Source organism: Schistocerca serialis, chromosome 2 (genome assembly GCF_023864345.2).
Source record: "Schistocerca serialis cubense isolate TAMUIC-IGC-003099 chromosome 2, iqSchSeri2.2, whole genome shotgun sequence".
Classification (NCBI taxonomy): domain Eukaryota; kingdom Metazoa; phylum Arthropoda; class Insecta; order Orthoptera; family Acrididae; genus Schistocerca; species Schistocerca serialis.
This window is the reverse complement of record NC_064639.1, coordinates 134,823,685-134,842,526: the sequence shown is the minus strand read 5'-3', so window position 1 is coordinate 134,842,526 and position 18,842 is coordinate 134,823,685. Positions and strand designations below refer to the sequence as shown.

Below are 18,842 nucleotides of genomic sequence, written 5' to 3'. Positions count from 1 at the left end.
AATCTTGAACAGAATACAGAACACTGTGGTGACAGAAGTCGTGGGATACCTTCTAATATCGTGTCGGACCTACTTTTTGCCAGCGTACTGCAGGAACTCAACGTGGTGTGGACACAACAAATCTTTGGAAGTCCCCTGCAATAGTAGTGAGCCATTCTGCCTCTATAGCTGTCCGTAATTGCGAAAGTGTTGCCGGTGCAGCACTTTGCGCACGAACTGACCTCTCGATTATGCACCATAAATGTTTGATGGGATTCATGACGGACGATCTGTGCGGCCATATTCTTCGCTCGAATTGTCCATAATATTCTTGGAACCAGTCGCGGACAATTGCGGCCCGGTGACATGGTGCATTGTCACCCATAAAAAAATGCCCGTTTTTTGGGAAAACGAAGTCCGTGAATGGCTGGAAATGGTCTCCAAGTAGGCGTACGCAACCATTTCCGACCAGTGATCGGTTCAGTTGGACCAAAGAACCCTTTAAATTCCATTTAAACACAACCCACACCATTATGGAGCCACCACGAGCTGGCACAGTGAGTTGTTGACACAACTTGGTTCCATGGCTTCGTGTGGTCTGCGCCACACTCGAACCCTACCATCAGATCTTATCAACTGAAATCGGGACTCATCTGAGCAGAAAACGGTTTTCCCGTCATCTAGGGTCCAACCGATATGGTCACGAGCTCAGCAAAAATACCACTGGCGATGTGCTGTTAGAGAAGGCACTCTTGTCGGCCACCTGCTGCCATAGCCCATTAATGCCACGTTTCGCCGCTCTGTCCTAACGGATAGGTTCGTCGTACGTCCCACATGGATTTCTGCGGTTATTTCACCCAGTGTTGCTTGTCTATTAGCACTGACAGCTCTACGAAAAGGCCGCTGCTGTCGGTACTTAAGTGAAGACCGTCGGTAATGCCTGACATTTGGTATTCTCCACATAGCCCTGGCACTGTGGATACTGAAATATTGAATTTCCTGACGGTTTCCCAAATGGAATGTCCAATGTGTCTAGCTCCAACTACCATTCCGCATTCAGTCTGTTAATTCCCGTCTTGCGGCCATAATCAGTGCATAAACCTATTCACATCAGTCATCTGAGTAGGAATGACAGCTGCGCTAGTGCACTATCTTTTTAAAGCTTGTGTACGTAATACCAGAGCCATCTGTATATGTCCGTTCCGCATTCCCATGACTTTTGTTATCTCAGTGTAATACTGCCCTGTGCAACTCTAACAATTTCTTTTATATCTGCCGATTTCGGGTAGAACGGTGCATTGAACTCTGCTAGGAATTCATAAATATGTGACAAATTTCATAGTTTATCTATCGATTTCTTCTTGGTGCAGCATCTTATCCTGCCAACATCCATTTCAATACATTATGTGTAGCATTGTCAGCAGGCGGACTAGTCATTTAGAATAAATGAAATCGAGCAAGGCAAACAGCGAACTAAGAAAAGGTGTAATAGCCGTAGTATAGCCTGGTATCAAAAATTAAAGCAACAAACGGGTTTCTTCGTCCTGTGTCCAATTCACGATATAATCGTACAAACTGTCAACCAGATGTCTGTACGATCGTGATCTGCACGGAGGAAAACATTTCGGTCAATGGGCAACCATGGCAACGGTGATGTCAGGGCGCCTATGAAACGATATAGTATTTGCCGGGTAGCCCCACATCCACAATCCTCGTGTACACAATCACAAACGTTGTAGTATGGCACAGAGAAGATGTTTGCCTGACTCTCTGCGGTGGAGGGCCAGAGAAGGAAAGGAAGCAGGACAGTCGCGCACTGATATGGCGCGATGGCTTGGTGTGAATTGTTCTGTTATTTGTCCGATGTGGCGACAGTGAATACAGACCGAAATTCTACCCCGAAGACCAGGGCAGGGCCAACATCGTGTGACTTCAGAAGAGAGGATCGTTATTTGGCTATAAGGGCACGACGGTACCGCCAGAGTACTGCACGGCAACTTGCACCTGATCTCACAACATCCACTGGATGTGTTGTATCGAGGCAAAGAGTCTAGAGAAGGTTTCGGCAGAGGGACCTTTATTGTTGGACACCTGCTGTATGTCTACTTCTGACAGAAGGCAGCAACTAGAGTGAAGTCAACAACATGCCACCCGTGTGGTCGAAGAGAGGGCCAATGTTGCTTTCACAGATTAGTCCCGATTTAGTCTGGAGAGTGATTCTCAATGGATTCGTATCTGGAGGGAACGTGAAACACGATTTTGGGAGCCAAACGTTGTGGAAAGAGACCGATATCGAGGATGATCCCCAATGATATGGGCAGGGATTATGTTGACCACTCGAACATCTCTTAATTAAATTGTACGGGTGAATCGGCAAGGGTTCAACTGCTGTCAGGTATCGTGACGAAATATTGGGTCGTAAAGCGGTTGTTGCGAGACGCTGTGGGCCCAGATTTCGTATTGATGGACGATAATGGTCGATCTCACAGAGCAGGCGTGGTTGATGTTTCCTTGGAAACGGAAGATACTGCACGCATTGCATGGTCTGCCCACTCTCGCGATTTAAATTCCATACAGTATGTCTGGGATGCGCTAGGGAGACAGCTTGCATCACGTCAGCATTCACCATCCACTCTCCAAGAATGCGCTCTGCAGGAATATTGAGCCTTAGCACCCCAACATGAGACATGACTTAACTCACAGCATGCCGCTTCGTCGTCAGGCTTGTATTGGTGCCAGACGTGGTCACACTCCATACTGAGCAGATTAACGAGTTGTCGAAATGTGTGCGCAAACACGTTAAGTTGGAAAAAACGAACAATGTCTACCGTTATACATGCTGTAGTTGTCAAGTTCATCTACATCTACATCCATACTCCGCAAACCACCTGACGGTGTGTGGCGGAGGGCACTTTGAGTACCTCTATCGGCACTCCCTTCTATTCCAGTGTCGTACTGTTCGTGGAAATATAGATTGTCGGTATGTCTCTGTGTGGGCTCTAATCTCGCTCTTATTTTATCCTCATGGTGTCTTCGCGAGATATACGTAGGAGGGAGCAATATATTGCTTGACTCCTCGGTGAAGGTATGTTCTCGAAACTTCAACAAAAGCCCGTACCGAGCTACTGAGCGTCTCTCTTGCAGAGTCTTCCACTGGAGTTTCTCTATCATCTCCGCACCGCTCTCACGATTACTAAATCATCCTGTAACGAAGCGCGATGCTCTCCGCTGGATCTTCTCTATCTCTTCTATCAACCCTATCTGGTACGGATTCCACACCGGTGAGCAGTATTCAAGCAGTGGGCGAACAAGTGTACTGTAACCTACGTCCTTTATTTTCGGATTGCATTTCCTTAGGATTCTTCCAATGAATCTCAGTCTGGCATCTGCTTTACTGACGATTAATTTTATATGGCCATTCCATTTCAAATCACTCCTAATGCCTACTTCCAGATAATTTCTGGCATTAACTGCTTCCGGATGCTGACCCGATATATTGTAGCTAAATGATAAAGGATTTTTGTTTCTGTGTATTCGCAGCGCATTACTCTTGTCTACATTGATACTCAATTGCCATTCCCTGCGCCATACGTCAATTCGTTGCAGATCCTCCTGCATTTCAGTACAATTTTCCATTGTTACAACCTCTCGATATACTACAGCATCATCCGCAAAAAGCATCAGTGAACTTCCGATGTTATCCACAAGGTCATTTATATATATTGTGAATAGCAACGGTCCTACGACACTCCCCTGCCGCACAACTGAAATCACTCTTACTTCGGAAGACTTCTCTCCATTGAGAATGACATGCTGTTATCTAGGAACTCTTCAATCCAATCACACAATTGGTCTGATAATCCATATGCTCTTACTTTGTTCATTAAACGATTGTGGGGAACTGTATCAAACGCCTTGCGGAAGTCAAGAAACATGGCATCTATCTGGGTACCAGTGTCTACGGCCCTCTGAGTGTCGTGGACGTATAGCGCGAGCTGGGTTTCACACGATCGTCTTTTTCGAAACCCATGCTGATACCTACAGAGCAGTTCTGTATTATTTACGTTGTTTCTACTTTACTACCAACTGTTTACACCGTTTTGTGAAAAAATAAACGCAGCCTTGCAAAATTTACGTGTGTTGCTTTAATTTTGAACACCAGTGTATTTTAATACAGCTGAAGGAAACTAGTTCTCCTACATTATAAAGATAGCTAGAGGAAAAGGGTACCCTGACAAGGGAAAAAGTCATATATGTTATAAAACGTACTCTGAAGCGAGATTACAGCTATGTAAAAACAGAAGCGGTGGCGACGGGACGTGCGAACTCACCCCGTAGCGCTGGTCAGGGTCGACGATCTTGGAGAGCAGCACGTGGGCATCGTTGTGCAGCTGGCCGTAGTACAGTGGGTTCACGCTGTGTCTGGACGACTCGATGATCTCACCCAGCACGTTGATGCCGTCCGTCTCGTTCAGGTACTGCACCCCCGTCGGCTGCGGCACAAGCAAAGCGACATCAACTCACACGACGGCGAAAGCAGCTACATCTACATGACCACTCAGCAATTCACACTTAAATCACAAATTTTCCGGTGCAGACTGTATACCAGGTAAGTTCCTTTCAGAGTATCCTGATGCTCCGTACTTAACAACCATATACAACCGCTCGCTCGACGAAAGATCCGTACCCAAAACACTGGAAAGTTGCACCACTATTCAAAGAAGGTTGTAGGAGTAATCCACTAAATTACAGGCTCATATCATTAACGTCGATATGCAGCAGGATTTTGGAACGTATATTGTGTTCAACCTTTATGAATTACGTCGAAGAGAACGGCCTATTGACGCACCGACATAGATAACATCGGTTTTGTGAAACACAACTATCTCTTTAGTCACACAAAGTGTTTAGTGCTATTGACAAGGAATTTCGAATTGATTTCGTAGTCCTATACTGCCAGAAGGCTTTTGACACTGTACCTCGCAAGCGGCTTGTAGTCAAATTGCTGGTTTATCCAGTTCTGTGACTAGATTCGTAATTTCCTGTCAGAGAGGTCACAGTTCGTAGTGACTGAGGGAAAGTCATCGAGTATAACAGATGTGATTTCTAGCGATCCCCAAGTTAGTGTTTTAGCCAGTCTCTTCTTCCTTATCCACATAAATGATCTGGGAGACAATCTGAGCAGCCGTCTTAGATTGTTTGTAGATGATGTTATCGTTTATCGTCTAGTAAAGTCATAGAAAGATCAAAACAAACTGCAAAAGGATTTACAAAAGATATGGTGTGAAAATTGGCAACTTATTCTGAATAACGAAAAGTATGAGATCATCCACATGATTGCTAAAAGGAATCCGTCAAACTTCGGTAACACGATAAACCACATCTAATGGACCTAAATTCAACTAAATTCCTAGAAACTACAATTACTATCAACTAAAATTGGAAGGAACACAGAAAACGTTGTGGGGAAGGCGAACTAAATAGTGCGATTTATAGGCAGAGCACTTAGAAGATGCAACAGATCTACTAAAGACACTGCCAACACTACGCTTGTTCGTCCTCTTTTGGAGTAACGCTGCGTGGTCTGGGATTCTTACCAGATAGGATTAACGCAATACATCGAGAAAGTTCAAAGAACAGAAGCACGTTTTGTTTTGTGGAGAAGGAGGGGAGAGAGTGTCACGCACATGATAGAGGATTTGGGGTGGACATCATTGAAACAAAGGTGTTTCTCGTTGCGGCGGATCTTCCTACGAAATTTCGATCACCAACTTTTTCCTCCGAATGCGAAGATATTTCGTTAACGGCGACCTATATAGGGAGAAACGATCATCATAATGAAATGAGGGAAATCAGAACTCGATCGGAAAGATATTGGTGTTCGTTTCTTCTGCGCGCTGTTCGAGAGTGAAATAATAGAGAATTATTGTGATGGTGGTTCGATAAACCCTCTGACAGACACTTAAGTGTGATTTTCAGAGTATCCATGTACATGTAGATGAAAGGTCTGGCATAGGGTTTACAGAACCACTATCAGACTATTTCTCTACCGCTCCACTCTCGAATAGCACTTGCTCTAAATGAAAACGTAAATATTTCCGTGTGAGTAACGATTTCTCTTATTACGGTCGCTATTTCTCCATATGTGTGTGAGAGCCACAAAAATATTATCACATTCGGAGAAGAAAGCTGGTGATTAAAATTTCCTTAAAAGATCTCGCCGCAATGAAAAACGCCTCTACTTGAATGATTATGCCCCCAATTAGCACACCGTATCCGTGACACTCTCTCCCCTATTTGGTGAAAAAGTTAAACGAACTGCCCTTCTTTGAACTTCATTGGTTTTTCCGTCAATCGTATCTCAAGACAAATACATTCCAAATGTATCTGGCTTGGAGAGCTTTGTGGGTGAATATGTAAAGTTTGTTGGTGATTGTACTTTGTATTTTCATAAATAAAGTGATCTGTAGCGTAGCCCACTTGAGGTTAGGTTGGGAGTTTTTTTTTTTTTTGGAATGCGGCCGCGGCAGCGGCCGCCTATGATTTGAAAATACTGATTAGTTAGTGTATTACGCAATGTTGCGTCATCGGCAGCGCCGCGCTTATCGGGCAGAAGATATCGCCGACGGTCAAGGGAAAATGAAAATGGATGTTATATTCGAAATCAGCGCATCAGAATTCACTATATCGACAAAATATTGAAAAATAAAAAAATTTTAAAAAATTTAAAACAATTTTTTTGATGTAAATAATTGACTGGGGCGAAAATAAATATCGTATTCGTAATCAGCGTATCAAATTTGACTATAATCGATCAAATTTTGAAAAAAATTGATAAATTTTTTCCGTACCTGCTAAACTGCATACATTAATTGTATCTTCTGAGAGTTTTGCCAATAAAACACTACTTTGTTTCACCTTCCTCAGAAAATTTTTTATAGATTGGCGGCAATTCGAGTTATATTTGTGTGATGCACCGTGTAATCGAAATTTAAAGAATTTTTTTTTGTACTCACGTGCAGAATTTCGCATTTGGTATTGCTATGGTCAACTGACTGAATTGAGTCATTTTGAAAATCGTTTTGATCTTCTGGTGTCTTAACTAGACAGTAAACGATAACTTCATTTCAAGCAATGTAAGGCGGCTGCTCAGATTGCGTTCTTAATCGTTTGTATAGATTAGCAATGGCATAGGTTCTATAACACTTCCTTGAGGAACCTTAGATATCAGTTCTGATTCGCTCAAAGACCTTCTGTCAGTTACTGCGAACTGTGACCTTTCTGACAGAAAATCATGGATCCTGTTATACAACTGAGACTCCATAGATAGACAATTTGATTAGAAACTCCTTCTCAGACACTGTGTCAAACGCCTTCTGGAAATCTAGAAATGTAGAATCACCGTACAATCCATTGTCGATAGCACTCATTACCTCGTGTATATTAAGAGCTAGTTGTCTTTAATAAGAAAGATATTTTCTGACTGTTTGCTGGTTATGTGTCGTTAGATCGTTTCCTTGGAGATATTTCATAATACTCGAAAACAATATATGTAGCAAAATCGTTGGTCAATTCGATAACTATTAGGAGTTCTTCAGTGCATCGAGTTCAGGACCTCGACAGCTATACATGCTTGGATAGTCCAACCCCAATGCAGTTCCCAGCCGAAGAACCTAAAGATTAAGAACGAAATACAAAAAAACACATAGGTGCGTCTATCTGTCTGTCTCTCTCTTTCTCCCTATCACTCACTCACAGACACACACACACACACACACACACACACACACACACACACACACACACACACACAGCTTCACACTCCTAGAAAGGAAGGAAGATTACGTACCGATGTCCCGTCTGAAATAAGGGTTAGGGACGTAGCACAGAGAAGAGGAAGTGCCTAAATCGACTAAGGAAAACCACACAGAACATAAATCTGGTGATTACAGTTGGGATTGGATCTCTGCCGTTCCGGTTCATGCCTCATTAACGTTTGCGCACGGTGTACCGAGAGAACCGTACATAAGCCTGATATTTCTCAGAGTGTGAAACACATTCTAAGTTTAACGATTAATTGATAAACGAGAAACTGGACCTATGTGTCAGATTACTAACAATGATGTATACGCCGTCCAATAGAGCACATACTTCATTAAATTTGTTATGAACGCGCGACTTGTTTGTCTCAGTAACTTGTACCCAGAAGTATCCTCATAATGGGGAAAAAAGTGTGATCTTACACACAACGTAATAACCGAGCAATGCATTTGCAAACATCGCCTCAGTAGTTGCCTCGGAAAACAAGCTCTCTTTATTCACCTTGAGCTCTGTGTACTTGGAATGTTGTATTGTACACATTAAAATCCATTATATTGATGACGCCACGTAATGAGCGTACGATGTACTGTTGTGTACCGAAATACATTTATTCCTGTTCTCATGTCATTTCACAGTTTCATTACGCATCAAAGCAGTGTTTTCAGATTCCACGTTAAATGAACGTGACAATTTAAAACCTTACGCTCATATAGGATTGCGTCAATTCGTTATGAGTCATGGCCGCCTAAAGCTTATCGGAAAGCGAAAAGCATTCAGCTGCGATGAAACAATCGCGCAGATGGACATTTCTGCTTTACAATTTTTCAGCGTTAGGAGGTGATAAATTATTTCGCCAGGCCAACAGCACTGATTGTATCACAGCGCTCGGAAAACTGCAACAGCCTTTTTCATGCAATCCTAATTACAGATTCCGAAATTTTCGTCGAGTAAGGAACACTAATTTGATTACATTTGCTTCGTATGGGTACTCCAGTCACTATAACTGCTTCAATAAAGCAGTATTAGTACCTTCGTATTAATCCTCGTTCATTAATATAAATAGAAAGCTACTATAATTATGAATGTTTTACAGTCGATATCTTTGATAAAGGTTTGGTAAATAACACAAATTACTTAGCTGCTCTTGCTCCAACTTCTGATTGCAAATTTGGATTACTGTGATTTTGATAGAGACCTCGGAAGGCCTGCAGATGGATGTGAAATAACGTAGCTTGTTTGCCAAGCATTTTTCTCAACACCTTCATAAGTTTTGAATGAACACTATAATTAAGTTTCAATTATTTACTAAATATTTTTCTGTGTCACTGTATTGCAACATTATTTTTATACTTGCTTGCATAAGCCGATGAATTTTAGCTCTTGAAAATGTACAACAGTGTTTGACTTCTCAGGCAACACTTGTCTCCTTGCAGTCTCAAACAGAACTAACGTCAGTGACACCAGCTCTTGAAAATGTTGTAAGACGTAATTTGACGGCTTACTAAGTGGGACCTACGATCAATAAACCATTTTTCTGGTGCTTAATGTGAAATTTATGGCAAAAGTCAACACTTAAATTAGCGTTTGATATGGCAGTAGGAGGGTCGGTCTCACGTCTTCCACATATACTCATCTAATTGCGAAACACGAATTATTAAGTTCAGAAAAATTCTAATGTTGAACAGTAACTTGTAATTTTATACAGGGTGATTTTTCCACCGTGTACAAACTCTAGGGATTGTTCGATGAGAGGATACGGAACAAAGAAGTTCTAATGAACTTACATTCGGAAATACATGGTTTCCACGCTAGAGACCATTTATTCAATCATACATTGTGACAGAGACTGCGGTCTAATAAGCGCTGTACGATGCAGCCGCAGTTACATTATGTATTGAAAATGGTTTCCATGTGCCTCAACGTATATGTGTACGCTCCTTAGCATGTTCTGTCTCACACGTTCACATTGACCAGGATGCATCGGAACAGTGTCAAAGGCAACATAAATACGTTGCTCCAGTGTTTCCACATCTGGAATGGTTTCTGCATGCATGATACTTTTGAGATGGCCCCATAACTAGGAATCGCACGGGTTGAGATGTGTTGCAGCCATCTAACATTTCGAATCATCAACGGCACTTTCTCCAGCAGGGAAGGCAAAGCCACCCGCAAGAAACGCCGATAGTTCCGGCCTGTTAGGCGACGTGAAAGGAAGACTGGTCCCAAAATACCGCCACCAATTACCCCGGTCCACGCATTCCAGCTGCACCGATGCTGGTGATTCGCTGTCACCATATCACGGGGGTTCTGCATACCATCCCACAGATGACTGTCATGGAAGCTGAAGACACCACTTCGCGTAAAGGTGGCCTCATCTGTGAATAGAATGGATGACACAAATCCGGGAACCATGGTTGTTGGTGAAGAAAGCAGTGACAAAACTGCTCCCGAAGTGAAAAGTCTGTAGCTAGTAAACCCTGCACACGCTGTAAGTGACAATTGTAGTAACGATTGGTTCAAAATGGCTCTGAGCACTATGGGACTTAACTTCTAAGGTCATCAGTCCCCTAGAACTTAGAACTACTTAAACCTATCTAACCTAAGGACATCACACACATCCATGCCCAAGGCAGGATTCGAACCTGCGACCGTAGCGGTCGCACGGTTCCAGACTGTAGCGCCTAGAACCGCTCGGCCACCCCGGCCGGCAGTAACGATTGTCTTGGAAAATATTCCACACGGTCATCTGGCTTACTCTGCACTGGCGGGCCAACTGCCTGGTACTGATACGGCGGTCGTCTTCCACAGTGTTAATCACATTTTCCTCCAAGTCTTGTGTCCGAGCATTTCGGGTGCGTCCTTCATGACTTCCTGCTTCGTGAACGTCCTGTCTCAGACAAAGGGCGAAACACTATCGAAGACATTGAATCCTCTGGTTGTTGTCGGCGGGGATAGATCTCGCGATACAACCTTGCTGCCCGCCGCCAGTTGTCATTTGCCTTTCCGTAAGTAAACGCTCTGTCGGCACGCTCTGGATTCGAATACGGACCCATTGTGTACAACGCTGTATCACATCCACTGCACAGCGAGTCAGCAAGAGAAGTGAATCGGACACGACATTACCAATTACTATGGCAGGAGAGGGCGCTACGGCATGACGTATGTAGAACAATACCACCCTCTAGGAGGTAACCATGCATACTGTGACTGTGGTTGCGTGGTACAGAGCGTATTAGACCGCAGTCTCTGAAACAAAGTATGATTGAATAAATGTTCTCTAGCATCGAAACCATGCATTTCCGGATGTAAGTTCATTAGACCAATTTTGTTCCGTATTCTTTCGCCGATCAGTCTCTTGAGTTCGTACACGGTGGAAAAAATCACACTGTATGCGAACTTTTAAATTCTGCATTTGTTCGGTCGTATTGCCGTCTGTTGCTTTATATTTATTGAACGTATTTTAATTCCGTCTTTGCAACTACTATGGTGACAAAAATATGCATTTTTTGTAGTTCCAAGGACGGAATTAAAATATGTTCAATAAATATTTACTTTTACGTCCTCAGATCGTAAAAATAAAGAGTTTAAGAGATAAATATTTTCCATAAATGTAGAGAATAATGAAAACAAAGAAATCTGATGTAGCATCAGTTTTATCTATTTTCTGGTGTCACAACTGATGTCTCAGACACTTTCATCTGTTATATTCATTAACTTACGATCGTAGAATGTAAAAATTCATATCCATACTTTAACTTCAACTTCCATATACCGTTTAAGTCAGTGTCTCGAATAAATTACTTTGTGGGAACCAATTCCAGTCAGAGTCAAAACGGATCAGTACTTAATACCCATGTATCAAAGTTCTCTGCGAGTTTGGCAGGAATGGGAAACATACCACGAAATTCTTCTTGACAAAACAGATAGAAAATGGAACAGAAAATCATAGGCTCTCCTTGGTTGTAGACTGAAATTTTACGGTAAAAATTGCGAAGAGAAGGAAAATGGATTCCTCATTTTTTATGTGCTTATTCTCAGCAGGGGGCAGCATGGATTAGGAAGGTGGTATCTGTCTTCGTAAGCTTCATTATGTATTCACACAGTTAGCTTCATTTTTGATCACCAAGTATAAAGTGAAATTAACAACAACGCACGAGGAATAAACGTGTGTTAATTTTTCTCTTTAACCGCACCCTTCCCATTGATTGTTTCAAACCTAGGATCCGACTGAGTCTAGAAGACACGTTCACAAGACAGGAAACTCAGAGTGTTCACTATCAGCATCCCTTAATATGAAATCCTCTGCATACTGACAGAAATATTAATCTGTTCCATCAGTGAAGTTGGGGGTGTAATAAGTGCAAAGTTTGAGATCTTTCAGAAGGATTGCTCGGGAAGCACAGTGGGAGCGCAACAAGGCGCCGTTACGTTCTGGGCTCTTCGATTTTCTTCATACTTATGGAACTAGAAGGTCAGTGCACGGCTATCAATTTTTAAAGCAGTATGTCGCAGTTCTCGTTTGAAGATACGGAGTATAGAACTTTTGTAACTTATTAACGTAGTCGCTGTTGGTTGTCTAGCGCGATGTTAGTTCACTGCTGGAGTCGAATCTCGCTACTTGCCAACTCCTTTTTGCTTTTATTTAAATTCTTTAGTTATTATCAAATGGAAACGCTAATTAACAAATATTGATCAAACTGTTTAAAAAGAAATACATCATTTTATTTTTAACTAACAACCGCATGAAGAGAAATTAGAATTTAATGCATACATGTGTAATTTCTTAGTGTTAAATGAAAAAATTATGTACATCAGTAATATGATTTGTATACTACAGCAACCCGGTTGCAACAAGATTTAACTTGACCTGCTTTCGACACCGACTATGGGTGTCTTCATCAGCAAAACCAAAAATAGTTATATCTAAAAACAGATTTACGAGCAAAATGCTCTCGTCATATAAAATAACTTCTTAAATTCATATTTAAAACCATATAAAAATTACAGGTATTGGAACTGACGTAACAATGGCACATGCCAGTAAAAATTATAGCTACATGTGTAGCACGCTGTATGCCGATGTACTGAACTGCCACAAAATGATTTTAAGAAGCTATTTTATATGCCGAGAGCAGTTTGCTTGTAAATCTTTTTTCATCTGTCACTACATGTAATTGATTTTGTTTTTACTGATGAAGACACCCGTAGTCGGTGTCGAAACCAGATCAGTTACATCTTCTTGCTACTGGTTAGCTGTATTATACAAATCACGTTCTTGTACGCCTGCTGGCTCACAGCCATGTTTAAAATTGTGCGTTAATAGTACTGTTGACTGGCTATAAATGAAGGAGTTTTTATTTTATGGTTGATTTGAACCAAATTTTAGTTTGTTGCGAATACTCGTATTTTCATGCAATCAGTAATTTAAACTAATAAGATATTAGTTTCAAAATGATTAATTCTATATTTTTGTTTAACATTTTGCCCAACGGCCTTGCCACGTTCTCGTCCGACCAACGAAGTTAAGCAACGTTGGGCTCGGTTAGTCCTTGGATGGGTGACAGTCCGGGGAAAACGAGATGCCAGGGGCTGACGGAAATGCAAGTGGCCGAAGCGGCGTCCAATTGAAAGAGTTGCTCCAGGCTGGTGTGCCACACGGCGTTATTATTATTAATATTTTTATACAACAATAAATACACAATTTAAAAAAAAGGGATTAAAAAAGGTCGCTTCTAGTGAGATTCGAAACAGCGACTTCGCGATTACTAGACTAATTTATGTTATAAATGATGACTAACTGACAACCTCAGCTGCCGACAGGTGTTGTTGATGTACCTCGATGTGGACAGCTGAAAATGTGTGCCCCGACCGGGGCTGTACACATCGAGGTACATCAACAACACCTGTCGGCAGCTGAGGTTGTCAGTTAGTCATCATTTATTCCAGGGAAAATCTGCACGGTCATCAACAGTACCTGTTCTTTCCAGAACAAGTTACTGTCTTCGTATATTATTTATATTATACACTTGTCTGAAGGAGACTATGTCACCTTACGAATATAGTGCACTGAACAGAGCTCGAAGACTTCTAAAGACGATCCTCTTTTACATCACAGCATACACTCTACAGCGTGTTCCGTGTCAGATCTTACCGTTCTGACGAATCCGGCAGCGATGGCGTCCCGGATGCGGTCCTCGTAGGCCTGCATGCTGGAGATGCGCAGCCAGGGCAGGTCGCGGAAGCTAACGCGGTCGGGTCGCATGGGGAACTCCTGGCCGTTCTCGTACATGGCGCCCGGCGCGAAGCCCTCCTCGATCTGCTCGTACCAGCCCAGCGGCCGCACCGGCGGCAGGTCATTGGACAGCCGCTCGGCGTCGAATCTGCACCACAAAGAGTTCTCTCTGTCACTTTGCCTCACGGCCGGCGAGTTTCTGGAGGTCCACTTTCTTTCATGTCCGGTGCCACAGCCACGAATTTAGTGAAAGTCAGTTCCGTTTTCCCCCGTGGCTGTTATATAATCATATGACCAGCTGAGCTTGGTGATTTGTCGTTTGCAAGTTTCGAATCAGCCTGTGTAGAGCAATCGATCTATCTATCTATCGCTTGAACCTTGTCCCGCCATCGTTAATCGGATTTGGAATGTTAATGTTTAAGGGGTGGCCGGATGCCCTTCCTGCCGCCATCCCATAACCCCCCAGACGGAATTAGTGTACCCCAACTGTCTGCGTCGAGTGTAATCCATGGAACAGTGCGAATGTGTTCAGATGTCTGCGAGCCGTGTAACTGAGGCGGAACAAGGGGACCAGCCCGGTATTCACCTAGTGGGATGTGGAAAACCGCCTAAAAACCACATCCAGGCTGGCCGGCACATCGGCCCTGGTCGTTAATCCGCCGGGCGGATTCTGTCCGGGGCCGGCGCGCCTACCCGAGTCCAGGAAGCAGCGCATTAGCGCTCTCCACTACCCTGGCGGGTAGCCTGTATAGAGCAATGTTCTGTGCAATGTGTTGCAGGGTGTTTAACAGAAGTGTCGCATATTTCTATAGGATGCAACCGAGCGAGGTGGCGCAGTGGTTAGCACACTGGACTCGCATTCGGGAGGACGACGGTTCAATCCCGTCTCCAGCCATCCTGATTTAGGTTTTCCGTCATTTCCCTAAATCGTTTCAGGCAAATGCCGGGATGGTTCCTTTGAAAGGGCACGGCCGATTTCCTTCCCCATCCTTCCCTATCCCGAGCTTGCGCTCCGTCTCTAATGACCTCGTTGTCGACGGGACGATAAACAACACTAACCTCACCTAACCTATAGGATGCAGTATGCGTCAAAACTAAAAGAGAATTCCTATAAGCCGGCCGGATTGGTCGACCGGTTCTAGGCGCTACAGTCTGGAATTGCGCGACCACTACGGCCGCAGGTTTGAATCCTGGCTCGGGCACGGATGTGTGTGGTGTCCTTAGTTAGGTTTTAGTAGTTCTAAGTTCTAGGGGACTGATGACCTCAGAAGATAAGTCCCATAGTGCTCAGAGCCACTTGAACCAATTCCTATAATGATATCTCCAGAAACTAATATTTGCTGAGATATGGGCCAAAGTGTCCTCTAATACACATCTGTCTGCTATGTGGAAGCAGATACTATAGGCAGTGCTGGATGTGTTTACTACCTATCCTGACACATCCTTCAGCTCTTTTCACAGTGAACTACGCACTGCTTTCAAATACACCTAACTCCACTGGGATTGCCTCACGTGCATTGGTCACACACTCCTGCAGCAACAGCCCCCTTGTCAATGGTTTTGGACGTATACCAACGCCTTTAAATGTCACCGTAGCCGGAAATCTAACGGATTCACGTCCGGTGAACGGGAAAACGATGCTACTGGACCTCGTAGGCCAATCCGTCACCCATGAAACGTTGCGTTCAGGTACTATCACAGGAACCGTAGAAAATGGGGTGGTGTTTCACCATGAATAAATCGCAGTCTCTGACTTTCCGCAAAGGTAACGTTCTCCAACAGCGTGGTGATTCATCGCTTAGAAATCAGTGATACATAGCACCTGATAATCTTTTTGTTGAAGTTTATGGCCCCATAAGTCCGTCATCGACAATTCCTGTCGTCCACAGCTCGCGATCCAGTTGCGCCGGCACGGTAGCTCAGCGTGTTCGGTGAGACGGTTAGCTGCCCTCTGTAATAAAAAGCTGAGGGAAGGGACCAGCGATGAACTTGAACAGGTGTCACGGGAGATCCTCCCCCAACAAATGCAACCCCTCAGCAGTTTGGTCCCATAGGAACTTACTCCCAAATGCAACAACGAATAATAACGAACAAAATATAACAATGAAAAAAAAGTTTAGCGTTGTTGACCCTGGATCACGGGGCTCCTGGTTCGATTCCCAGCCCAAACACTAGATGTTTGTGTTGTCCTCATTATTTCATCATCATTCAGCAATTGGCGAGACTGGAATGTGGACACGTTAGGGATTTGTACGGGCGCTGACAACCACGCCCCGCAAAGCAAAATTCATCATCATAATTTCTACCCTTACATACACACTCAATCAATCCTGATGTCTTACGTGCATCACGCCTCGAGGATTTGCACCTGTCCACGCATGCGTATTGCGGTAATTTGCTCTTGCATCTTTTGTGACTTTTGCATCATCTGTAATTAAAATACAAACGCTGAATTGCGGATCTGCATCGGCCCACATATCTATAGGAACTGGTTTTCGGACAGATCATCACCGCAAATTTTCTTCTAGTTTTGACATTTTTTTAAAAAAACAAAAACATGTATATATAAACAACGCCATCATTTTTGAACCCGCAGGGGGTGACGACATAAAATTAGGACGGTAGGAGAAGCACTTCAAAATGGTACACATCTGAAAACAGCTGAGCTTGTGATAAAAACGAGAATGATTGTATAACAGCCAAGATGGCTAAGCCACCTGCCGCTACTCTGAAAGGGAAATTAGTGATCCGTTTTGATCCTCTAGCTAGAGTTTCATGACTTCAGAGATGGCTCAGTTTTAATGTAAGACGCAACAGCGTCCAATTTTAATTTGTCAAGATGAAACAGGCTACTTATTCCATAATAAACGTATTCACGATTAGACTGTGTGAATTTTGTAAACACAAATTAATGTACTGATTTCTTCCACTGATATTATAACGCACACTAACACATAGTCCAGCAACGACATTGCAAATGTATCCTCTGAAGGATCCTCGCTTTGGGGGGGGGGGGGGAGTTATGACAGACCGCACTGGAAATACAAGCACTACCTTCAGATCTAACGATATGAGGTATTCTCTTGTTTTATTCTACACCTGTTAAGTACGTAACTCGATACAGAGAGTCATGGTTAACCAAATTATATATGAAAACCATGTGACTAGACTGAACTAGGTGGGTGAGATGTCAAGTAGATAAAATATCATAATTTTCTAGAAACCATTCAATAAAACAGTTTATGATGAGAATGGCCCCTTGGCATACGCCTGTGTTTGTGCATTAGGTTACTTTGTAAATTTTCGCTTTGTCATAAAGAAAATTCACGTGCAACTGAAAAACACAGGGTGTATTCCAATAACGAACCTGTGAATCTCGCAGGTGTGAGCAACCTGCTGTCTGATCAAAGAAAGACTTGTTGTTGATCTTTTGTCCCAGATTGCTTTGACCACCTGGGAGCTTGAAACTGTCTGTAAATATGATGGACTGATAATATCCTCAGAGTAAATAGTTACAAATCCAGTACCAGAAAATGTGACATGTTGCTTCGTACGAAACGTCAGCACACCAAACCTACTTTGACATAGCCTGCGAAACCTAGAACTTAATAAATTGTGTATATGCGACTAGGGTCAGACGTGTTCGAACTTTTATTCGTAGCTCAGTCGGGTAGACAAGCGAACTTTAAGAGCAAGAAAACTACTGCCGAGTATTGGAAACATGTTTCTCATATGTGAGTGCCAAGTTGATGTGCTACACGGCATTGCGCCGTGACTCTAAACGTGATAACGGTAGGCAGCCTTGCTTTATAACTGCATGTTCTCAAACACATACCTGGCGGTCATTTGGTGGTGCATGTAGAAGAAGAGTTCTCCCTTGCGGTCCTTGGGTTGGTCGTAGGTCGGCTTCCACCAGAACGGGAAGTCCATGTGCCAGTGCTGATGGTGCGAGTTCATGCCCAAGTCCTCACCGAAGTACGCTACCCTCTGTTCCGGGTTGTTCACCGAGCCAGTAAATTTCATAGGGATGATAGTTGGTTTCTGCAGACAATAATTAACATTTGGTGCACGACATGTAACGCAAAAATTGTAACATATACACTCCTGGAAATGAAAAAAAGAACACATTGACACCGGTGTGTCAGACCCACCATACTTGCTCCGGACACTGCGAGAGGGCTGTACAAGCAATGATCACACGCACGGCACAGCGGACACACCAGGAACCGCGGTGTTGGGCGTCGAATGGCGCTAGCTGCGCAGCATTTGTGCACCGCCGCCGTCAGTGTCAGCTAGTTTGCCGTGGCATACGGAGCTCCATCGCAGTCTTTAACACTGGTAGCATGCCGCGACAGCGTGGACGTGAACCGTATGTGCAGTTGACGGACTTTGAGCGAGGGCGTATAGTGGGCATGCGGGAGGCCGGGTGGACGTACCGCCGAATTGCTCAACACGTGGGGCGTGAGGTCTCCACAGTACATCGATGTTGTCGCCAGTGGTCGGCGGAAGGTTCACGTGCCCGTCGACCTGGGACCGGACCGCAGCGACGCACGGATGCACGCCAAGACCGTAGGATCCTACGCAGTGCCGTAGGGGACCGCACCGCCACTTCCCAGCAAATTAGGGACACTGTTGCTCCTGGGGTATCGGCGACGACCATTCGCAACCGTCTCCATGAAGCTGGATTACGGTCCCGCACACCGTTAGGCCATCTTCCGCTCACGCCCCAACATCGTGCAGCCCGCCTCCAGTGGTGTCGCGACAGGCGTGAATGGAGGGACGAATGGAGACGTGTCGTCTTCAGCGACGA

General features: G+C 43.8%; 1 protein-coding gene across 1 annotated transcript in view; it reads right to left on the bottom strand.

The window, feature by feature from the left end:
* LOC126455781 (hemocyanin-like) overlaps positions 1–18,842 on the bottom strand; it is a 54,861-nt gene that overhangs the window by 19,791 nt on the left and 16,228 nt on the right. Inside the window, exons 4-6 of the mRNA XM_050091546.1 lie at positions 17,868–18,073; positions 13,952–14,180; positions 4,311–4,472 (exon numbers count right to left, since the gene is read on the bottom strand). Of these exons, the coding sequence (XP_049947503.1) occupies positions 4,311–4,472; positions 13,952–14,180; positions 17,868–18,073 (597 nt within the window). The remainder of the gene's footprint in view (positions 1–4,310; positions 4,473–13,951; positions 14,181–17,867; positions 18,074–18,842) is intronic.